Below are 21143 nucleotides of genomic sequence, written 5' to 3'. Positions count from 1 at the left end.
AAAACCACGATTAGCTTATACTTTTATTATTAGATTTTAGTAGATTTCTTTAAGCCACAAAGAGGTTTATCTATTTAGATCTGATTGTACATTATTGAAATAGACACCAACCTGTTAGCGTTAAAAGGGATTTGTAAAAAAAATGATAAACATAAATGCTATACTGTTGATATTTAAATTCTGTACATTTTTGGTGAAGGGTTATGTTTCAGTGATTCATAATTTACTATTACTATCATTTATAAATATCTTTTTACGTATGCATAGTTTTCTGTACTCGAAGCTGGAGATGTACATTCCACATTAAAAATTGCATTTATTACATCATTAAGAATAATGGTACAAAGCAAATTTGATTTTTAAATGAACATAAGTTGAAAGTTGATAATAAAAAGCTATCAGAAATTATGACATCGATACTTCCATGTAACATTGACACTTCCAGCTTATGAAATTTCAAAAACCATTTTAGATTAAAAATATTTAATGAAATTTATAGTTATATTGTTTGTGAAGAATTGCAGGTTAAATAATTTAAGACACTAATTATTCTTAAATCTCTAATAAGATAGCAGCCTATGTAGAATATATTTGAAACTTGTTCAAAAGAACTATTTGTATAGCATTATATGTGTTATCCTCTACAAGTTACATAGATTTTTCTTAATATATTTAAACAATATTGTATTCCTGGCATAGGAATTTTAAATTTTCTTTCACATTTTCTAGTAATTTATGCGGAGGCTGTGTTAGAGGTGTACTACTAGATTATACTATTTGGTTTGTTTGATTTATAATTACAGATATAAAAAATTAATTACACATGAAGTATTTTATGAAAATAATTGGTTACAGCAGCTATATAGATTCTAAATGTAATTTAATACTTCAAAAATATCAATAAATAACATTTTTTAATAAAAATAATAGGGATACTTGTACAAAAATTTCCTTATCTTAATATCTTGATTATCTATTGAGTTCAATAAATTTGTATATTATTAGTTATATTATCTAATAGTATATAAATATATAATTATCTTTAATATTATTATCCTGTTTTGAAATAGTATGCAGGACAACTACTGAAACAGTTTTTAGATTGGTAGAAAAATATTTATATAACAAATATTCATTGTATATATGCACAGCGATAAACATGTGTATCTTTAAATGGGAAATGGTAACATAAAAATTTCCTTTTAGTATTTTTTGGTAATTCAAGTTGTGTATACAGAAATTTTTGCATTGTCGTTAATAAGAAAATTTATGTTTCATATTTACGAGTTTAGATTTTGTATCATTACTTTTTTTTGACAACACACAATTTTATATAAAATAATGTTGTTTAAATTTAATGTAAAAACAAATACGATATTATTAGTTATATCATGTATCTATTACATTATAAATGTATGATGTGTATGGAAAAAATATGAGATATTTTTATTTACTTCCATAGTAATGATAGTTATCCATGATTATAAATTCTAACTTTTTTTGAAGAGAGTGTTGCTAAATATAAATTATTACTAACATCAACTGCACACATATCCACTACAGGATCAGAAACAGGAAGACTATTTACTTGTTTTCCAGTAGATACACTCCATAATGATATACTGGTACTAGATTCTTGATATGCAGCAACTAATGTATCATTTTCAATATTTAAGTAACATGGTCGAGACAATAACTGTTGAGAATTACCAGCATGGAACGTATGTACTACATTACAAATTGTTGATTCCTCACTGTCTTTTTCTATAGTACATACTATGTGTCGTGCATGAGGCTGTCTAGCATTTGGTCGGGAAGATATTAAAGTATGATTATTCTTTTGATCGTAACACACAGATATAAACGGACCTTCAAGGAATATTTGTTTAGGTAAATATTTTGAGTCTTTCTGCTCATAAGCATAACATGTACTCAAATGGCATGCTATGAATCCACCCCGACTAATACCGCTACCCGGATTAAAAGGCACTGTTGCTAGAGAAACTACTGGTGATCTGTCGCCTGCATTGTCTAAAGTTTCAACAGCACCAGAAGTTTGTCTAATATCAAATTGTGTTATAGATCCATTTTGTGCACCCGCAAAAAATACATTTGAATTATTGCCTGACCAACAGCAGCTCCACAATGGAGATCCTGTTTGATAAGTATGCAAAATAATGTGATTTTGAATATCCATTAATTTTGCACATTTATCAAAACCAACACTAAGCAGCAACGAATGTTGAGTTGTATTAAATGTAATATCTCTTATAACTTGATTATGTAAAAGAATAAATTGACGTGGTTGAAATTTATCCGAGTCAATTTTTTTAATACCATAACCCGAAAATAACATATTAGTTGACTTCTGAGATACAACTAGGAATCCAAACCATGGGTTGTAGTCTAATACACGGCAACCGCCGTCCTTACATATCTCTATAGATCGATCTAAATGGAACTTTTTAATCATATGTTTAGAAATCTTCTGGCAAGAATGAACATTTATTTCTGATTGCTGATTTTCTAGTTCAGAGATCCTATTCCTCATACTAGCAATTTGCTGTTCAAATAACTTTTGTCTTAAAGTATATTTTGAAAGTTCCATTTCTATACGATTTTTTTCAGAACTAACATTATTTAATTGTTCTTTTAATTTATCCAATTCGCTGGTATCTATAGACGTTAACTTTTTGGCATACAACATTCTGATATCTTTCACAGCAGCTCTCCTATTACACTGTGGACAACGACGGTTGCCACTAGTGCAAGAAGTTTGTAACCATCTTAAAATGCAACTATATCCAAACAAATGTCCACATCGTAAACAACACAAACGATGATCCCCAGAACTAGTCCATAAATCCATGCATATTGGACAAGACTGGTCAGAATCAACATCAGATTCATTTAAAGTTGTTTCTTTTGCCTTTTTTGTTTTTGTTTCATTTTCATCATTGTCTTCTAAAATATTACATGCAATATTATTTTCTAAATAATGCGATATTTATATATTTAATACAACATACATGAAATTTAAAATGAACTTACTTGTATCTTCTGTTTGAACTTGGATTTCTAAGTCGTCGGCATTATCATTATCAGATTCTTCAGAATGACCTTCTACTACATGTTCCATTTGTGCTTCTCCTTCTTCTGCTGTAATATTTTATCAAAATTAGAATGAATAATTGTACTTTTGTATATACAAATACATATATATATATAAATCCCTTTATTCTTTAATTTATAACATAAAAAATGACTAATAAGGTTTATATTCTTTATAGCATAGAAAATAAAAAAATATTTTAATTATTTTTATGTTCAATCACACATGTACATGATTTTACTTGATACAACTTATCCTGTTAAGCGTTGTTTATTTGACATGCTGTTAATACTTACCCTCTATTTCCATAACCTCCATTTTATAAAAATCAAAAGCAATCTATCTATAGGTAAGTATTGGAAGTGCTTATTTTACTATAAGTAACTAGAATTTTTTAAAGATAAGAATGTACATATATTTTTCGCAAGAAACATAATAAATCAAATATGGCAATAAGTTTGTTTGTATACAACAGACATTTCGTGACCTTTCGTGAATGAATATATTACCATAAGAATCAAATATACAAAACGATTCTAAAATCGTATTACTTACAATGTCAAGCAATAAATGCTTTTTTTCTAATAATTAATGTCTTAATCTAACATTATTGTTTCGCAAACGTTTTCACCTAATCGTGAAAGATGTCATCCCAATTTTTGTAAGACCGTGCAATGTACTGTTTTTATATCAATAAAATCATGTTATTTACAAATGTTATTTACATCTATCTCAGGAGTAATCACTATTCAATTCCTTCATTACATTAGTTATTACAAACACTTTAATATACAATAAATAAAAAACTTTGTATTTTCCATTCATGCCCATGGTGTTGGCAATTCTTCCATCTTTAATTTGAAGAAATTTTTCTTTTTTTAACATTAATGTTTAATTAATGTTTTCATTTTGTATTATTTGCCACTATTATAAATTTAGAACAATTCTGATTTTTTATACATATCTTTTGTATAAATACATAGTTAGATATACCTTGGATACAGTTGATAAGTTTAAATATGTAGCTGTGTAACATAAAAATAAAAGACGTATGCTTCATATTCGTATTTGAAGAAATTGAAGGTTTTTCCGAGTAAGTGTCATATTTTGAGTTTTATTTTACTTTCTCTGACAATTTAACAAATTTATCCATCGATTGTTACATTAATATAGCATGTATTTCAGTTTCGAGATCTATAAAAATTAAACAAAAAAAAAGATAATTTCGATACAAAACTGGAGAAATCGTTCGACGCGATTTGATAGCGATACCGTTTCTTCAGTGAATAAACGAGAGGAAAGGGATCATTGTTCTTGAATCTACTATAGCTGTGTAAAGACCTTGTGTTCTTCAGCGAAGCAACGGTGTTGTATCGAAGGTAAAATAATGAAGGTAAAATATTGGTTAAATTTTTAATGTATATACTTGCAACTTTCTTTAACATCGAAGAATCATCTGTTCACGTAGAATGTATTTAATAAAAAGAAAATGTTAGATAAATTTAATTACATTTCAAAAATAGACAAATATTTAAAAATACGATTTAATTAATTTAGAAGCGGAGACCGTGTACGTGGAATATATCTCGTTCTCCAAGGAATTCACAGACACCTCCTCGTGCTCGCGAGCTCGATAATTGTCCTGTTAAAACCAAAAGTTTTCATGATTTGAAACGTTTGAAAAGAGGTAGCTCAAAATTACAAAAAAAAAGTACAGAATACAGGGAGTCTTCGTTGAAGAGAGATACGTTCAGCTCATTGGAATCTTTGTTCGATCTGAAAAAGCCTCTAAATTTACCGGACATATGCTCTTTAGCAATCGAGTATCATCAAGAGGGTCACGCGCTACCTTTTAAATCAAGAAATTCCAAGCATTCTAAAACCCTTGTAGAATCTTTATTTCTGCAACAAGTGGATCTTGAACCACACATTCTTAACCGGGTGTGATTTTGGTATTATTTGTATTCAAATTATGCAACAGTTAATAAGTAACTCCTTAGTACATTCACTAGTATTTGAAAATGAAAATCGATAGATTGTTGTAAGCTAACTTAAAATAATTTGGGTAGACTTACGAAATCGATGATTATAACGACAAATCGAAGGAGATTAAACAAAAATCGAATTTTGAACCACTAAAATTAGAAGAAATCGAGAATTCGGATCAAGCGGGAAGCGATTCACAGAAAAAGTATAAAATTATTTAGTTCTCGAGAACATTTTGTTAACATTGAATTATCTTATAATAAATTTATTCAATTATGAAGCATGGCCGAAGAAGAAAACGTTGACGAAGCTCTTCAAGATGAAGCGGAAGAATCAAAAGAAGAAGAAGAACCAATAGAAGAAGAAGAACCAATAGAAGAAGAAGAACCACAAAAGGAAGAGGAAGAAGGAACAGAATCTGTAGCAAAATCGGTATCAAGACCGGTATCAAGAATTGATACGGAAGAACTGCCTCCACCGTATCCGCTTCCTCCCGGTCTCGGTGAAGGTATGATATCGTAAATTCAGCAAAAGGTAGAAAAAATGCAATAAGATAATACAAAAAAATGTATAAAGTATAATGAATTTATGCATTGTTTAGGTGTGCCAATTAAACCTGGTGGACGACATGAATCGATATTGAGTTCATCTCCGTTGACTGATAGCGTTGTACTGTTGGAAATGAAGAAGGCGGATGAACGTTGCGTCGTTCTTGCAAGAGAAATTGATCAGCTAAAGGAAGAAATAGCTGCTCTTACAACTGTAATAGTTCTGGAAATAATAAACTAATGAAATTTGAAATTCGAAACATCGAACATCGAGATTTAAAAAGGATTGCTTTGTATTATAGAAAAAAGATTTAACCGATGAAGATACGTTAATAATACATGAGAAGCAGGACGAAGTGATGAGAAAACTGGCAGAATTTGAGCAGATAACGAGGAAAATACAACGAGTACTAGGCGTGTCCGATATCTCGAGTACTACTTTTGCTAGGATGTTCAATATGCAACCCATTATGAGACCCACCGCCGTAAGTATTCTTTATCGATCATCGAAGCAAGTAGCGCGGTGAAGTGTATAGGAAAAATAATTTCTAGATCATTACCGAAGAGGAAGAACTTGAAATAGCAAAGGAGAAAATAGATATGGTAGACGAAAAGACAGACATAGAGATAGAAAAGCTTAGAGAACGCTTCGACTTACCTCAAATAGAATATCCAGAAGATAGGTATGTTATATCATTTATTTTTTTTCTTTTTAGAATACATTTTTAAAATTTGTATTATTGTTTAACTAGGCTTCCAAGAGTGATTGTTTGCGGAACTACGGAGGATGAAATTCCAAAGATTGTTGTGGCAGATAGTAAAAAGAAAGGAAAAGATAGATGTCTTCAAAATTTAACTGGAAAGTTAACAGAATCGTTAACTATGCAGGAAAAATTGGTATTGGAAAATGCACAGCTTGAAGGTGGCAAGTAAGTTTTATGAAACAACTTCATTTTACACAGCTATGAATTTCATAAATTATCTGTCGTTTCTCGACATAAAGAAAAAAAAAAAAAAATAGAAAATCGATAAAAAAAATGTGAAAACTAATCAGTCTCCTTAACGACGATTGCATAGATTGTCGCTAATAGAAGCATGTTGACATAAACCATGTGATCTTGTCTTTGTTACAAAAATTAACTTACTGACGTGTTAGATACAAATTGGAAGAAGCATTGCTAGAAAAGGATACCGCCGTTGAAAGTCTTCAGAGGAAGGTATGCGGGTTGCAGGCTGAAATGAGAATAGTTGTGAAGGAAAATGTGGAATTGACACGTCAATTAGCTTGCTTGAATCAGCGAATCACTAGTCCTTGTTGTTACACACCTTGTTGCCCAGGTGGAATTTCGTCCGAAGTGTCAAGTCCGTCTCCTCTACGTTCGATTTCGTACACCACTACGTTACAGCAAGACGACGATTATTGTCGGTGCAAGTGTTGTCTTCAACCTCAAATCGCCGATACTTTGTCACCAATCGGAAATACTGTATGCGGTTTGTATCCCAATGACAAAGTTTTTAAGATTTTCTTTTGTATAATTTTTTTTTTAATTTAATATTAAAAATAAAATTTATAATGTGTTTCAGTGAGGCCGAATCATACATATTTACCTAGCGGAGGTGAGCTATGTCTATTATAATAAAAGAAAGTACTTTGTGTATTGAAAATTAATAAATACTATTATTTTAGATTCACCGAGACTCGCGGGTGGTGCGTCAATAACAGGAGCTTGCATTACAAGTGATTCTTCTTCGCAAATCGATATGTGTTGTCGAAGTCCTGCCGCGGTTAAAACACTGTGTACAGGACCACCACCTCCTCCAAGAGGATCTTGCCCCGCTGAAATAGAGAACAAACTTGCGGCCTATGGGAACAGTACCAAACAGCTAGTACATCTTCGAAATATGCTGCAAGTTTGGTTTAATTTCTATGTTTATTTATTTGTATATTTTATAGGAACAACAATTGGGTACCATGGAATGCGAAGTGCGTAATATGCAAATAGAGCTTGCTAATGTTCAACGAGAACGTCAACAATTGGAGCAACAACGCAAGTTGCTGAAATGTACTGGCCCTTGTGCGCCTTGTGGTTGTTGTCCTCCTCCATCTTTGGGCATGCAGCAGCCACCAAGCGCGACTCCTTACGTACCGTGTTCGGCTCCAATTACACAATCGCCTTCTATACCTCTTCCTAAGGTATCTATTCAATATTTCGATTAACTTGATTGTAAAGATTGGTAAACGTTCAAAGATGAAATGTCGCATGCCGATAAAATTGTTGAAATGTCACAAATAATTTTCCACGAAATAAATATATTTTTCGAAAATTTTCAGATATTTTATTTTTATTAAGTGTGATATATTACATAACATATAAGATCGTTTTTCGTCGTACGTAGATACCACCTGCTCCTTCTGCAACCTGTACTGGTCCTTGCATAAACGCTCCTATGGTAAGATTGAACTTCAGAAAAAGATTTAACATGAACTAAAGCAGCTATTTAAAAAAAGGGCGCTAGCACGTGTCCTCAGCAACAGTTACGTGACCTACGCGAACAATATGCACGTCTTCAAGATGATTACAAAAACAAATTATGCGAGGTTTCGTGTTTAAGAACAGATGCTGACAAGTTGAAACAACAAACGCGTGAATCTATCGAAGAGAAAGAAAAGTTGGAAATCAAACTCGTAGACACTCAAGAACGATTGAAGACAATGGAAGCTGAGAAAGAAAAATACGAAGGTGATTATTTGGAATGTTTTTCAATTTCAATGTTTTATATTATAACAATATAATTAATTTAAAACTAGGTTTTAAGGAGCAGATGGTTGAGCAAGAGCAAACTTTGATCGTCTTCAAGCAACGTTTCCGAGAAGCCCAAGATGAACTTGAAGAATTACGATCCTTGATTCAAGATCAAGCCGCTCAGTTGGAGGACTATCGAAACAAATATTTACAGGTTCTTTTTTACCTTATATTTCCTTTAAATACGTTGTTATAGGTAAATATAAGAGTAGCTGTGTAAAAACAGGCACAACAACAAGTGGAAGAACAACGGCGACAACTTGATCTAATGGAAATGGATAACGCACGGATGAATGAAAATGTCACCTTGGAAATAGGGAGAGTGAAAGTACGTAAATATTTACGTGTGCATGATTATCTTGATACATTTTACTATCTTTCGAATAGAATCAGTTCCAAGAGAAACTCGCAGAACTTGCGCCGTTGCCGGATATTCTAAAACAAACGCAAGTGAAACTACAGGAAGCGCAACAGATGCGTTTGGTTGCAGAACGCAACTGCGAGGATCTTTCACGGGAAGTTATAGGTTGCAAAGATAAAATTCAAACATTGCAAAATCAATTGGACGTTTTGCGTAGCGAATATCAAGCACTGCAGGTTAATGTTTTCGCATTTTTCTACCAGTTCTGGTCTTGTAAAAAACAGTACGTTTGTAAACAATATATGTATTTAGGATGAAAGAGGTCACGGTTCGGGACGATTCGATGAATTAGAAAGAAGAAATACTGAACTACGACATGAGAATGAACGTATGAAAAATACGCTTGCAAGATTTGAAGAGCACGAAGCACAATTGCAGAAACGCATCGATGAAAAAATGCACGAGGTTACACAGTTGACAGCAATGCTTGAACAGGTATTATTATTTATTATATTATATTATTATATTATTGTATATTTCATTGGAAAATATATAGTAATTCTAATAAATATTAAAGATTCGAGAAGATTCTGCGAGACAAGTAGCAAGAACGAAAGAAAGATGTGAAACTGTAAGGAGATCGATGCAAAGCCAAATTGCGGAAATGGAACGACAATTGGCTCAGTGCAGAGCTACCGCAAGAGCTGCACAGAAAGATAGAGACGAAGTAATTTATCGTTCAAAAAGCTGACATTCCTTTCTAGACATTAATTTAACTTATCTATTGCTTTATTCCCCTTAGATAAGACAGAAAATGCAGGGTCAAATAAACAACTTAAACGAGGCGTTTGAGCAAGCTCAAGGTCGGATAAGATCACTACAAGGTCACGTGAATTATTTGAAAACATCTTACACTAATATCTTTAAGGGACAAGGAGAGATGCCGCCCGGTGTTTTGCCTGGAGAGGCTGGGACAGGATTCGATTCCTGCGACTGCAATTATTAATAGGAAATTAATATATTATCTATATCAATATTTTATTGATATAGAAGTGAAAATCGTCGCACTGACTTGTTTAAATTACATGTGAAGTATCTGTTTTCATTTCTAGAATGTAAAAAAATTGTCTAGTTTGTATTCGTAAATATATTACAAAATAGTAAAAATTTATACAATGTAAGACTGATGAAATTCACTTGTTGTTACATTAATCAATGTCGCAAAAATTGAATCATTATAATACGAATGACATCTGTTACAATGTAGCAGTTTTTTTATTTATGTATTTTATTGTAATAAATTGTTCACGTAACCCTTATATGCAATGAAGTAGAAGAGGTAAATAAGAATTTTTGATGACAGTGCAAATCGATTTAAAGAAATTAAAATAGTGATCTGTACAAGGAAAAAGCACTTATTTAGTATTATATAAGTTTCATTAGTTCGTATCCACAGAATGAAGCATATTGAGCATATCTAGGATTGCGTCCGAACGCGATCTTACTCTTTCCATTTCCAATCGAAATTCTTCAAGTTGAGATTCAATTCTACGTGCATATGCATGGCAACACCTGTAAGTAAAAGTAATAACGTATTCCATGTATATATCATGTTTTTATGATAGTGTACAATATAGTTACCTGTCATTGCATTGCGTAGAAGTGGAACATGTAGGCCCGAGTGTAGGAGAAGAAATCTTAATTTGTGGAGGATCATTTGCCATAGAAGGTGTTCCTTTTCGAAATCCACTTTTACTTAAACTAACAGTACTATTATTACGGCAATCTCCACATCCCTTTAAAAGATCCATAAGAATTCCTCTTACCCTTTTACCACTTAATCTTCGTTGTCTCGTCTGTACATAAAGAAACAAACGTTACATGAACATAAAGTTTTTGATAAATTTGTTAAGATTATATTTATGCTTTTATTATCTTACTTCAGGCGTTTCATTAGATCGTTTAATTGGAATTAGAGCCTCTTCTTCATCATCGCGTGAAGGGCTGTGATTACATATATGTTTGTCAGAATGCTCGTGAATATTTATATTGTCCAAAGATGATTTACATCTATACGAAATATCTCTAACAGGATTACAGTATTTCGAGCCTGGACTGTTATCCGCTACATTTTGAAGTGAACATCGACACGCATGATATTTGCAAGTTACTTTGCTCATTTCGGTAGTGGCGTCCATATAGTTTTCGTGTAAATGATTTTTCGAATCTGGGGTAAATGTATTTTTACATGAATCTCTCCGAATTCCATTACTGTGAAACTTATCTTTACAATGCTTAAGACTAACATCATGCTTTTGTGTCTCATGATATAAACCACAACTACATCCTTTATCTGTGACTCCAATATGATGTGTATAACAGGAATGTAATTTTTCTTGTGAACTCGATGCATCTTTACATGTTGACCATTCTTTATGATATTTTGAAGAATTACAGTTTTCACAAGAAGGAACACAAATATTTGGGCTGAGAGAATTACTCATATGTCTTTTATCATTTACATCTTCTATTGATGAAGACGCCTTTATTGAATTTAATGATAAAGAATGACAACATTGAGGAATATTGGACCTACTGAATTTGTTTGGAACTTTCTGCTTTTTATTAGTTGAACACACAAGCGGACTTCCATTAAATCTCGTTTGTGATGTATTCTGCCAAGTCTGACACGTTCTCTGTTCAGTTGATTTTACACAGACTTCCATATCATCTTCGTTATCGCTTATAGATTCATGACCTACCTCTTTACCCCAAACACTAATCGTTCCATTTATTTCAGACATTCTTACTTCAAGATTACCCAATAAATATGGACCACATTCTTGAATGCGATTTTTTTCATTATCTAATCCATCTTTTATAGGTTCTTCTGCTTGAATTAAGAAACTTCTATTTTTGCTATTTTCATCTTCCCTGTATATGAAACATTTTACACTGTCCTCATGATCATCTGTCTGTTGTATCTTATTTTCTGCAGATGTAGAACCATTAATATCTTTATTGACCGATGTATCTTCTATTTGTTCTGATTTTGACGTTGCATGTTCCTCAGAATATTTAAATTCTACATCAGTTGTATCAGTACTATTTTTTCTCTCAGATTCTACAGTTGTATGAGGTATTTTGAAAGGTTGAACAGAAGTAGATGTATCAAGCATTTCTGTAGCTTTTCTTTTTTTGGAACTTGATGCATGAATTGGAGAATTGTATTCTATATTTGATATCTGATCTGTAGAATTTTCATTTAATCGTTTCTTCATATTTCTTACTAAAGGACTTTCAACTTTTGTCTTCCCTTGGGTTATATTTGAAAGTGTTTGCAAAATTCGAGATGAAGTAATAAATGTTCGAGATAATGGATGTGCTAATTTTCTTGGAGTATTCCCATCAGTGAGTATAATACTATCATCAGAATTAAGAATTGGTGTCAAATCAGGGAGCTTAATGGATATAGCTGGGCTATAAGCACTATCTGCCCATTGATCAGTAGAACTTGCTGTAGATGCAACACTACTAGTAGATATTTTATTGTTTGCTTCTCCTGAAGTTACAGTATCTTGATTAGAAGTAGATTCTGAAACTGTTTCAGTTTGTACAAATGCAGTTTTCATTTCACATGTTTTATTCTGATCCTCATATTTTGCTAAAGATTTTTTTAGATTATCCAATTCTTGTTTCATTTTTATATTTTCTGCCAATACTTTTTGGTAGGCATCTCGTAAATTAATAAATTGTGCGTCTTTCTCATTGAGTTGAGTTTTCAACTCAATTATTTCAGTGTTCTCAGCATTTATTCTATTAGTTGCATTAATTTTTGTAAAATTTAAGTTTTCTGGTTCATCTTGTATTATGCGGATACTTTTAACGTTTGCAATTTTTAAAGGACAGTTAATATTGTTATCAATTTCTTGTGAACTAATCATTTCTGCTTCATTATATATTTCTGTTTCGTTCATTTTTTCTTGTCTTTGTTCAGGTAATTCTTCTCCTTGTTCCATATTAGAGGCATTGTGCATGTATTCTTCATAGCTTAACGTACGTAAATTAATAAATGTGGGCGTTGTCTGATGTCCATTAATTAGAGAAGGTTGATTTATGCTACCAAATCTCATATTTCTATTTAAAGCATTTTGATATTCGATATGATGGATATTGACATCTACTGAACCATTTCGTTTTTCTAATTTATCATCGGAATTCTGCACTCGTTTCTCATTTGGTATATCATTATATTCAGTGTCCTTTCGAATATGTTTATAATCATTTTCAATAATTCTGTTGGAGGTTTTATTATTTTCTCCATTTTCCAATATTTGTGCTGTATTGTATATTAAATTATCATTTTCAGCTTCATCACGTTGTAAATTCTGAATAGCTTTCTCAGCATAATCTTTTATGGTTTTATTAACTCTTGCTTTCAATTGCTCAGTGTCATTGTCTATAAGCAAAAAGTAAAAGTTATAGTTTACATTGATTACGTATTTGCCTTAGAACTTGGTTATTCATTCACATACAAGAATGTCACAAACAATATTTGACTGTATCATAGCATTTAGGCCAATGCTTACTGGAGAGTATGGGATATTATTGGAAAGCTTATGAGTGGCAGAGCCCAATAAGGATGGTCACATCTTCTGAAAATGCTCCATTCAGAAAATATAGATAATATCGCCGCCAAAATTCTCTCGACGACCGTTTGCATTTGTACCGGGTCTACACATTTTAATCTATACTTTTCGAATGGGATATGTGCAGTAGCCATGACCAGTCTTGTTGGACTTCTATGCTTATAAGCTTTCATGGTGAACCATATTCTCTAGTGTTTTTTTGTCTAAATACCATAATGCAGCCCAGTACTTTATTGAATTATGTAAAGACATTTTAAATCATAACAACTATAATAGACATCGAATATATTTTCCTAATATGAATATTTCAATTCAAATATAATTCGATAAACATATTTCTTACTTTCATTGCTTGCATGATTTTTATTCATTATAAATTCTTGCTCTTTAATACGCTTTTCCATAGATCTTCTAGTTTGTTCTTTTATACCTTTTATGTACTGTTTCACTTTACTTTCCACGTGTTGATACTTAACTGACATCATTTGCTTTTTTTGTGCAATAGAATATGGCATTGGATTTTGCTGCATACCTAAATAATTATGTCTGAAAATGTTCATGCTATGTCTTTTTCTATTATGTGACAAATGAACATTGTTTTTTGAAATGCTTAAATCTTGTAATGATAAACTCCTCTCTTTATGGTGTTGCTTTAATCTTTTGTTTAAGACAAAATCATCAGATACTCTATCAAAGCACTCCAGATCATATTCTGTCTCAACATCTTCATCGTCGTCATTATGTAGTCTCAAAAGGTTTCCTTCGTCATCATCATCATCATCTTCTTCTTCCTCCTCATCTATCATTGCATTTTCACGATCATTTTCAAGATCCATTTCATCCATATCTGCATACATATATGTATATATATCGCAATGTAGAAACGAGGTTTTATTATTTACTTACCTTCACTATCTGCATATTCATCTTCCTCTTCATCGTTGTATGGATGGTTACTTTCTTCATCATTGTATGGATGAGTACTTTCTTCACCAGAAGACAGTACATAGATACTGCCGCCTCCTTGATCATCACTAGGATAAGGACTTCGACTGTGGTCTTCTTCTATTGGGATTCTATCCGCTTGTTTTGTATTACTGATATCTGAATCTTCGCGTTTTGATGGAGTAGACACACTGATATACGTTGGCATTTCTTCATCCTCCAACATTGGTTGTTCTGTGTCATTGTTTAACATGCTTGTTTCACATTTTGATTGTTCTTTATTGTGATTTTCTGCACGCATTTGTGACTCCGTTTCATCCGAAGTACGTTCATTTCTTTGCGACATTGTGCAAGTTGATACTGAACACAGAAAACGTATTACAATTATATAAAATTATACGAGGATAAAAAGTTTAAAATAATGCAAACGGGTATTGGATTTGCGCCACTTTGTTTTTTAGATATTTAACGCCTGCGATTGCACTTTTCCGACGACCGCCATTACAACTGCCGCTGATCACACCTGCACTTCAGTCCATCTGTACATTCTACATTTTTATCAAATGCACACCATTTATTCCATATTCGTTTAACAATAATTACATTTTTAAATATTATTTTCAACTAACAAACTTTATTTCTTTATCAATTGGTGTTAATCATGTATAACACAACCTTCACCATGCAATTAAACTCATAATTATTAAGGCTAATGACCCACGAATACACAGGAGTGTACTTTGCGTAGCATTTAAGAGGCACCTGCTCTACATTCTGCTTTTTACATTACGTTTGGTATAAATTTTATTTTTTGTGAATACTTGTTATTGATATTACTGATATTAATATACATATTCATAACAAGCAAATATTTTTATATCAATGGAATGATCGTTTCTTTCGATTTCTCGATGCATAATATTATAAGATTAACAATTGCGAAGATTTGTAGAAGAACTTTTGTAAATTATAAAATATCGATGAAGAGATAAAACTATTACAATGTATAACTGTTTTTTAAATTAAATTTTGAATTCGGAAATTTCTATTTTGCAACATGCATACGCTACTGATCAGTTGAATAGAAGGAACGTGGAACGGAGTTGTAATGTCGTTTAAGTTGTTTCTATGCGCAGTGAACGATATTTTGTTTGTAATTATATAATAATAATTAATAGTATTGTAAGGCGGCATAATTTTACGAAAAATAAAAAAAAACATGTCTATCGAAAGTAGCAGTATTCCCGTGATCATTGAATTTGGGTAATATGGAATCGATACTTAACCTAACTCTTCTTGCGATCGTAACAATATACATGTATATCGAATTATTAAATAATTTCAGAGGTGGGGCAGAATTACTTTTCGACAAAAAGAAAAAGCACTCTGTGGACTTACCTGGAAACGAATGTAAGTTCTATAAAATTTCTCCCAGTGTAAAATATTAATTCGTGATGTGAAATTTTATAGGGACTATACAAAAGTTACTTTTCTGGATAAAAGATAACCTTCTAAAAGAACGACCGGAACTTTTTATGCAAGGAGACACCGTGTAAGTTATTAAATCATATATTTTTACGTTAACGGTAGAACCATTTCAAGTAAGCGTTCAAAATGTTTCACCAATTGATACTCCGACACTCGTGTTGTACCTCGTACTTCTTACTATAAACACAATACGTTATTATTGTATTAATTCGCACTTGCCAATTCTATGATATATAAGATCAACATGGCACCTTACGAGTTTCACAGTTTTAATCGAGAGGGCAGCACAGTTCACATTAATGGAGTTACAACTACAGAGATAGCTCATTCATTCAAACATGTAAACATTTTTGTATCTAGATATATATAAATAGTACATGTACATGCTTATTTTATGTACTATTTTATGTTCATAGGCGACCAGGAATTTTGGTACTTGTAAATGACACCGATTGGGAATTATTGGTAAGCATAAAATTATTCGCATCATACTTAAAAAAGTTGTTCTTAATAACATTTAAAATTAGTAGTGCATTACTGATACCAGCTATAATACCCAGACACTTTCACGTGTTACGTGAATTTTCGATTACGTGTTATGATTTTTCAATTTCTCTTTTTTATTTTCCTCCTATTTATACGAGAAACTATAAAAAGTAGTCCTGTGGGATGTCAATAACGCGTTGATCGTAATCGAGATGGGGTAAGACACCTGTTTCTGAACAATTGACAAACGTCTAGCGAGAGTATTCTATCGTGGAACTTTTTGCGAGACGCATAATCGACCTACTGTGAGGTGGTTGGTTTGGACTGTAACTGGAGGATGGAAAGTAAGAGAGAAAAGATGAAAGGGCGCAAATGATCTTGAAGGCTTGCCACACCCACGGCAGAATTATCATTTTAAATTTGTAAATGTACAAAACTCGACCGCTATTAGACTCCGCTTCCTTAAACGCGTTCGAGGAAAGAAAGAAGCCTCGAGAAGCGAGCTATGGAGGAGTCGGAGAGCAGACGCGGAAAGGATGATGGTTTCAGCCATTATTATGATAATACCGACGTTTCTCGAGGTTTCGTATGCTTCGATCGTACTGCTATTCCTTGTTCTGTCTTCTTTTCGCTCCATTTTTGCGGTACTTGCATTTATGTCGTTGCATTTTTATCGTCTTGATATACGTTTCGTCTTACATTTTTATCTTATTAAAAAAAACAAATTGCAGGAAGTAAATTACAATTTTATTAGAAGAAACGAAGAAGTTAATATCGATAACGGTAATTTTATGAAAATTTTCAGGGCGAGAGCAATTACAACATAAACTCAGGCGACACGATATTGTTTATATCCACCTTACACGGAGGATAGGACGCATTTTTACGCAAGAAGACAAGACGGCGACTCACGAAGAGGAAATCAAAGATGGTGGTGCACGACTTGATTCGATCGCTGCGGGCAAAATGATAATTTCGCGGGACACTTGTTTGTGTGAAGTACGCGCACACGTGCACACTGTCAGAGAATAAAATGCTCATTCGCACGACGTACGTTTGAGATGTTCCACGTAACGACTATGATATTACGGCTGACACGTTGGCCGTTTTCCAAGAAACCTCGTATTATTGCTCCTTCTCTACCTTACCAATCTTTTCTCGCTTCATAGCCAATGGGCCATATCCTGTTCCCCGTTTCCACTAGTGGAGACGCGACTTGTCTATCTCGGTACTTAACCCTTACCATTCTCGTGCTGGTATACAGCTATGCCCGCGTTACTTCGTAATTAATATTGGAGAAGATCGAATGAGAAAATAGGAAGAAATTATTGATTCTTGTCTTCATAGAATTTCCCTCTTGGTGACTTTGACAAAAAAGAAGAAGAAAAAAGAAAGGAAGAAAAACGAAGAGAAAAGAGGAGAGGAATTAGCTTCCGGTAACTGCGTAGGAAAATTAGTTTCGATACAGGAGCGGAGATTATGCGCGTGCGTCGTGATCAGTTCACATCGAGAGTTAGTTGTTGGTCCCTGGTAGCTCTATTAAAAGTAACGATCGTGTTCCAACTTGATAGAAAGAAGGGAGAAAGATAAATAGAGAGGGAGTAAGAAAGAGATCTTTTCATGGAAAAAATGAGGAAACTTGGGTGAACTTCCTCTTCTGTATAATTAATTACCGGTGGTAGTAGTTCTTTACGGTACACGATAAAGATCGTATCGAAGGTTTTTCAACTTGCTCGACCGAGTGAAGTTAATCAAGCCTGCTACTCGCTGCCACGATGTCTGCGATTCCCCTTTTGCTCATCGATCGACCGTGCTCCCAGCATCGTGCCCTGCGTTCCGTTTAATATGATCCGCGAGGGCAGCGACGCGTCTCTGAACTAGATTTCCGCGATATCGTGGTCAGTCAGCCGTTGATGGAGGTCGATAGACCAGTCGCTTCATCATATAATAAACTAACGAGAAACAATGCCGCCAATTAATCACGGGCCCGCATTGCGCGGTGAAATTCGACGAAAACGGTCTAACGAGCATCGGTTGGGGAGCAATCGATGTTGCGGCTCGAAAATTTCGAGCCAGTCAGACGTTAATTGCAGGTGAGAAAGTTCGTCGACTTTCGATGAGTCACGTATCTGCTTTTCATATATATCAGAAGGGAAGAACCTTTGTACATGATATTTGTATGAAATAACAAAAGATTCTTATAAACTCCAACGAATTCGTCTAATGTATTTTCAATAAATCAGAAATTTAATAAACGTATTTTGTTAGTTTATATTTCCAACTGATTCTTAACTCGTTAATTTGCTTCTCATTTTTCTTTCGTTTTTTTTTGCCATAATGTTAGCGTAAGTGCATTCGTGTGTCGTCTGTGCCACTACGTATCTGTATTTTGCACACCAATACAATGCATTTTCAGGCATGGAGAACCCATGGCCCCCTGTGAAACCAAGTGTCTCGATTGCTAATGGTTCGGCAGGGTTGGATGGTCCAGTGATTAATTGTGTCAGCCCTGATTACGTTACAGAGGCTGCAGATCCACTATATTATATACGATCGTACATGCGTGTACCTCGCGGCCAGTCCGTAACACGTGCGTCGAACGCACTTGTGCGTGTTAGGTGGCTGTCGGAGGAGTTGCAACGTGGCCGCCTAACTGGTAGAAACGCGTCTGGTTGACGTTCGATGACGTTGCTAATACGCAATTCTGTATCACCCATATGTATAAATCCCCAAGAAATGGTAAATCATGTTAAATGTTATATACAATTCTAAATATAAAATATCGAAGCGTAAAATTAGAAGAACACGCGCAATGAAGAAAAGACAAGGGGAATCCTGGTCCTGTATATTAATATAATTCTATATCGTTTAACATCCTACGTCGATTGATTTATATCCAATTAAACATTTCGCCTGAAATTTACATCTAAATTTGAATAGACGTGTTGAGCATTGCTGAATATCGATGTAATTTATTAATTGATGTTCCAATTAATCTCAGCATTTCAGCTCGTAAATATTCAACTCGATAACGTCGTGGCCGCATAAATAATCCTCCAAGAGTGGAACTATTTCTCGGTAACAATTCGCTGTGCTGTGGCAGGCAGCATTACCTTAACGAGTTCCAAGTTTTAAAAAAGACGGTAACTGGACTAAAAGAAGTAATTATAGGCGGAACGGAAGGCTCAACGTCGATTCATTTGTGACTGGTCTCATTAGTGGCTTAATTTCCCGAGGGTCGGGGGATACTTGCCGCGAAATTTTCGGAATTTCTCGATGCCAGACGGTGGATTCGTATCTTTGTCCGGTCCGAAGAAATTAGGCTGGAACATGAATCCCTTTGAAATTAGGTTCCCCGACTAAAGATATTCGCGAAGATGAAATCGAGCGAGTCGGTATCGTCGCGAATTAAAGTTTCGTGTTGCTCCGCTAACGGTCGTTTCACTTTGAAAACGCGCGTATAATTTCTGTTATCTGTCCGTGCCGTGGTGCCACGAAATATAAAATAATAAAGGCAACGCGAAGCGACTAAGAACTTCGGCTATTACGATGAAACAGTTGCGCGCAAACGCGTTTTCAACTTTTAACGGCTCACCCTCGTTTCTTTTGTGCCCTCCTCGGTTTCGGTTCGCGAGCCTCTTCTGCTGCTCATTTCCTTTCCCTATCGCGAATTTACTTCTCCCGCCGGCGATCGTATTCAATTGTATTCGGAAAGGGAATCAGCCAGAAAGAGAGGATAAAAAATAATTGCCTAGGAGTATCCGTATTGGTCTGTAACGAGATTCAGATACTCGATAACTTTTAACTTTTTCCCCTTTCTGCTTCCTTTTTCTTCTATTCATACGTGTATGTATATAGTATGTGCATACTGGATGTCTCGATAGTTGCTTGGTAATAAACAAATTATTATCTTCAGAGTCAATTATTATTATCACGATTAATTATCATCGACTACACGGAGCTACGAAATCGAGGAACATCGCACAGTTTAACTTATAATTGTGACTGAATCCTTCGAATAGCTCTTAATAGATCATTTTTTACCTTTTTTTATCTATTTATCTTTTAGAATACGTTGCATAAATTTGGCAGGGATCTGTTGAGACACCCTATACGTGTATATACGTACATATGCCTACACATTCTTTTCTCTTGTTGGAAATTACTAAGTGCTTAGCCGGATAATTACACTCAGCCAGTTCTCAGGCAAGCACCATATTTATTTCAGTTTACCACCATCTCGCCATTAAGCTACTAATCTGCTTAATTTCTTCCTAGCCCCGGCTAGGACGGTGGTGCTCTGCTGTTTGTATTTCGATGCCTCCATCGCGCGCAGGTACATCGCAATTAACTCCCGCGGCCGAAATAAAGCCCCGCGAAATCCCGTTTCTTTTTGCCAATGCGCGGAATAAAACGCATTGCCAAATAAGAACGTAACGCGTTGAACGTCGAGGACTGCGAGACGACTGCGCGATATTAAAGCACCTTTTTTTAAGCCGCCGTTGAGGCTCGTTAAAATGATTAATTTCGCTCTCTGATTATGTGGTTCGTGGGCGAAGGGGCGGGGGGAAAGCCGCGTAACATCACCGTCGATGTCTTCCTTCACGATGTATACAGTCCCTTCTACCGGTGTAATATTTCACCGAGTCTGATAATTTGCGCAACGGCGAATCCCTTATCGATTTCCCACGGCAAAGTGGCTGTAAGTAGTTTGTGGTCGTGCATGGTCGGACGTTCCCAGCGTTAGAGCCGAGAGAAGAGATT

General features: G+C 34.1%; 4 protein-coding genes across 8 annotated transcripts; 2 read left to right on the top strand and 2 right to left on the bottom strand.

Annotated features, from left to right (window-relative positions):
* Positions 1-401: 401 nt before the first annotated feature.
* Rfwd3 (ring finger and WD repeat domain 3) lies at positions 402-3954 on the bottom strand. 3 transcript variants are annotated; one of them, XM_076619357.1, is made up of 3 exons: positions 3838-3954; positions 3052-3159; positions 402-2964 (listed from the first exon to the last, which is right to left on the bottom strand). In XM_076619357.1, exons 2-3 carry the CDS (start codon positions 3137-3139, stop codon positions 1472-1474), a joined length of 1581 nt encoding a protein of 526 aa, XP_076475472.1. In that variant the 5' UTR covers positions 3140-3159; positions 3838-3954; the 3' UTR covers positions 402-1471. The 3 variants fall into 3 exon arrangements, with proteins under 3 accessions (XP_076475472.1, XP_033183731.1, XP_033183730.1); XM_033327840.2 differs by lacking the exon at positions 3838-3954 and adding an exon at positions 3668-3827; XM_033327839.2 differs by lacking the exon at positions 3838-3954 and adding an exon at positions 3409-3627.
* Positions 3955-4499: 545 nt separating this feature from the next.
* LOC117153634 (uncharacterized) lies at positions 4500-9817 on the top strand. Its single transcript, XM_033327849.2, has 20 exons — positions 4500-4505; positions 4670-5053; positions 5182-5303; positions 5380-5606; positions 5700-5860; positions 5949-6131; positions 6199-6329; positions 6399-6575; positions 6803-7137; positions 7231-7263; positions 7334-7533; positions 7601-7840; positions 8044-8097; positions 8156-8387; positions 8456-8604; positions 8677-8778; positions 8838-9047; positions 9124-9306; positions 9389-9538; positions 9614-9817. Exons 1-20 carry the CDS (start codon positions 4500-4502, stop codon positions 9815-9817), a joined length of 3483 nt encoding a protein of 1160 aa, XP_033183740.2.
* Positions 7959-15942, bottom strand: LOC117153628 (uncharacterized). 3 transcript variants are annotated; one of them, XM_033327836.2, is made up of 6 exons: positions 15804-15942; positions 14367-14765; positions 13804-14307; positions 10752-13270; positions 10453-10667; positions 7959-10383 (listed from the first exon to the last, which is right to left on the bottom strand). In XM_033327836.2, the coding sequence occupies exons 2-6, from the start codon at positions 14749-14751 to the stop codon at positions 10251-10253; spliced, it is 3756 nt and encodes a 1251-aa protein (XP_033183727.1). In that variant the 5' UTR covers positions 14752-14765; positions 15804-15942; the 3' UTR covers positions 7959-10250. The 3 variants fall into 3 exon arrangements, with proteins under 3 accessions (XP_033183727.1, XP_076475443.1, XP_033183728.1); XM_076619328.1 differs by having other exon boundaries at positions 13993-14307; XM_033327837.2 differs by having other exon boundaries at positions 13804-14259.
* Positions 15482-17453, top strand: Urm1 (Ubiquitin-related modifier 1). The gene is made up of 5 exons (XM_033327848.2): positions 15482-15668; positions 15751-15815; positions 15876-15957; positions 16310-16358; positions 17185-17453. Exons 1-5 carry the CDS (start codon positions 15625-15627, stop codon positions 17251-17253), a joined length of 309 nt encoding a protein of 102 aa, XP_033183739.1. The 5' UTR covers positions 15482-15624; the 3' UTR covers positions 17254-17453.
* Positions 17454-21143: the final 3690 nt, after the last annotated feature.

The sequence above is a fragment of the Bombus vancouverensis genome, chromosome 1 (assembly GCF_051014615.1).
Source record: "Bombus vancouverensis nearcticus chromosome 1, iyBomVanc1_principal, whole genome shotgun sequence".
Classification (NCBI taxonomy): domain Eukaryota; kingdom Metazoa; phylum Arthropoda; class Insecta; order Hymenoptera; family Apidae; genus Bombus; species Bombus vancouverensis.
Note: the sequence above shows the minus strand (reverse complement) of the source record. Positions and strands in the feature narration are given on the sequence as shown.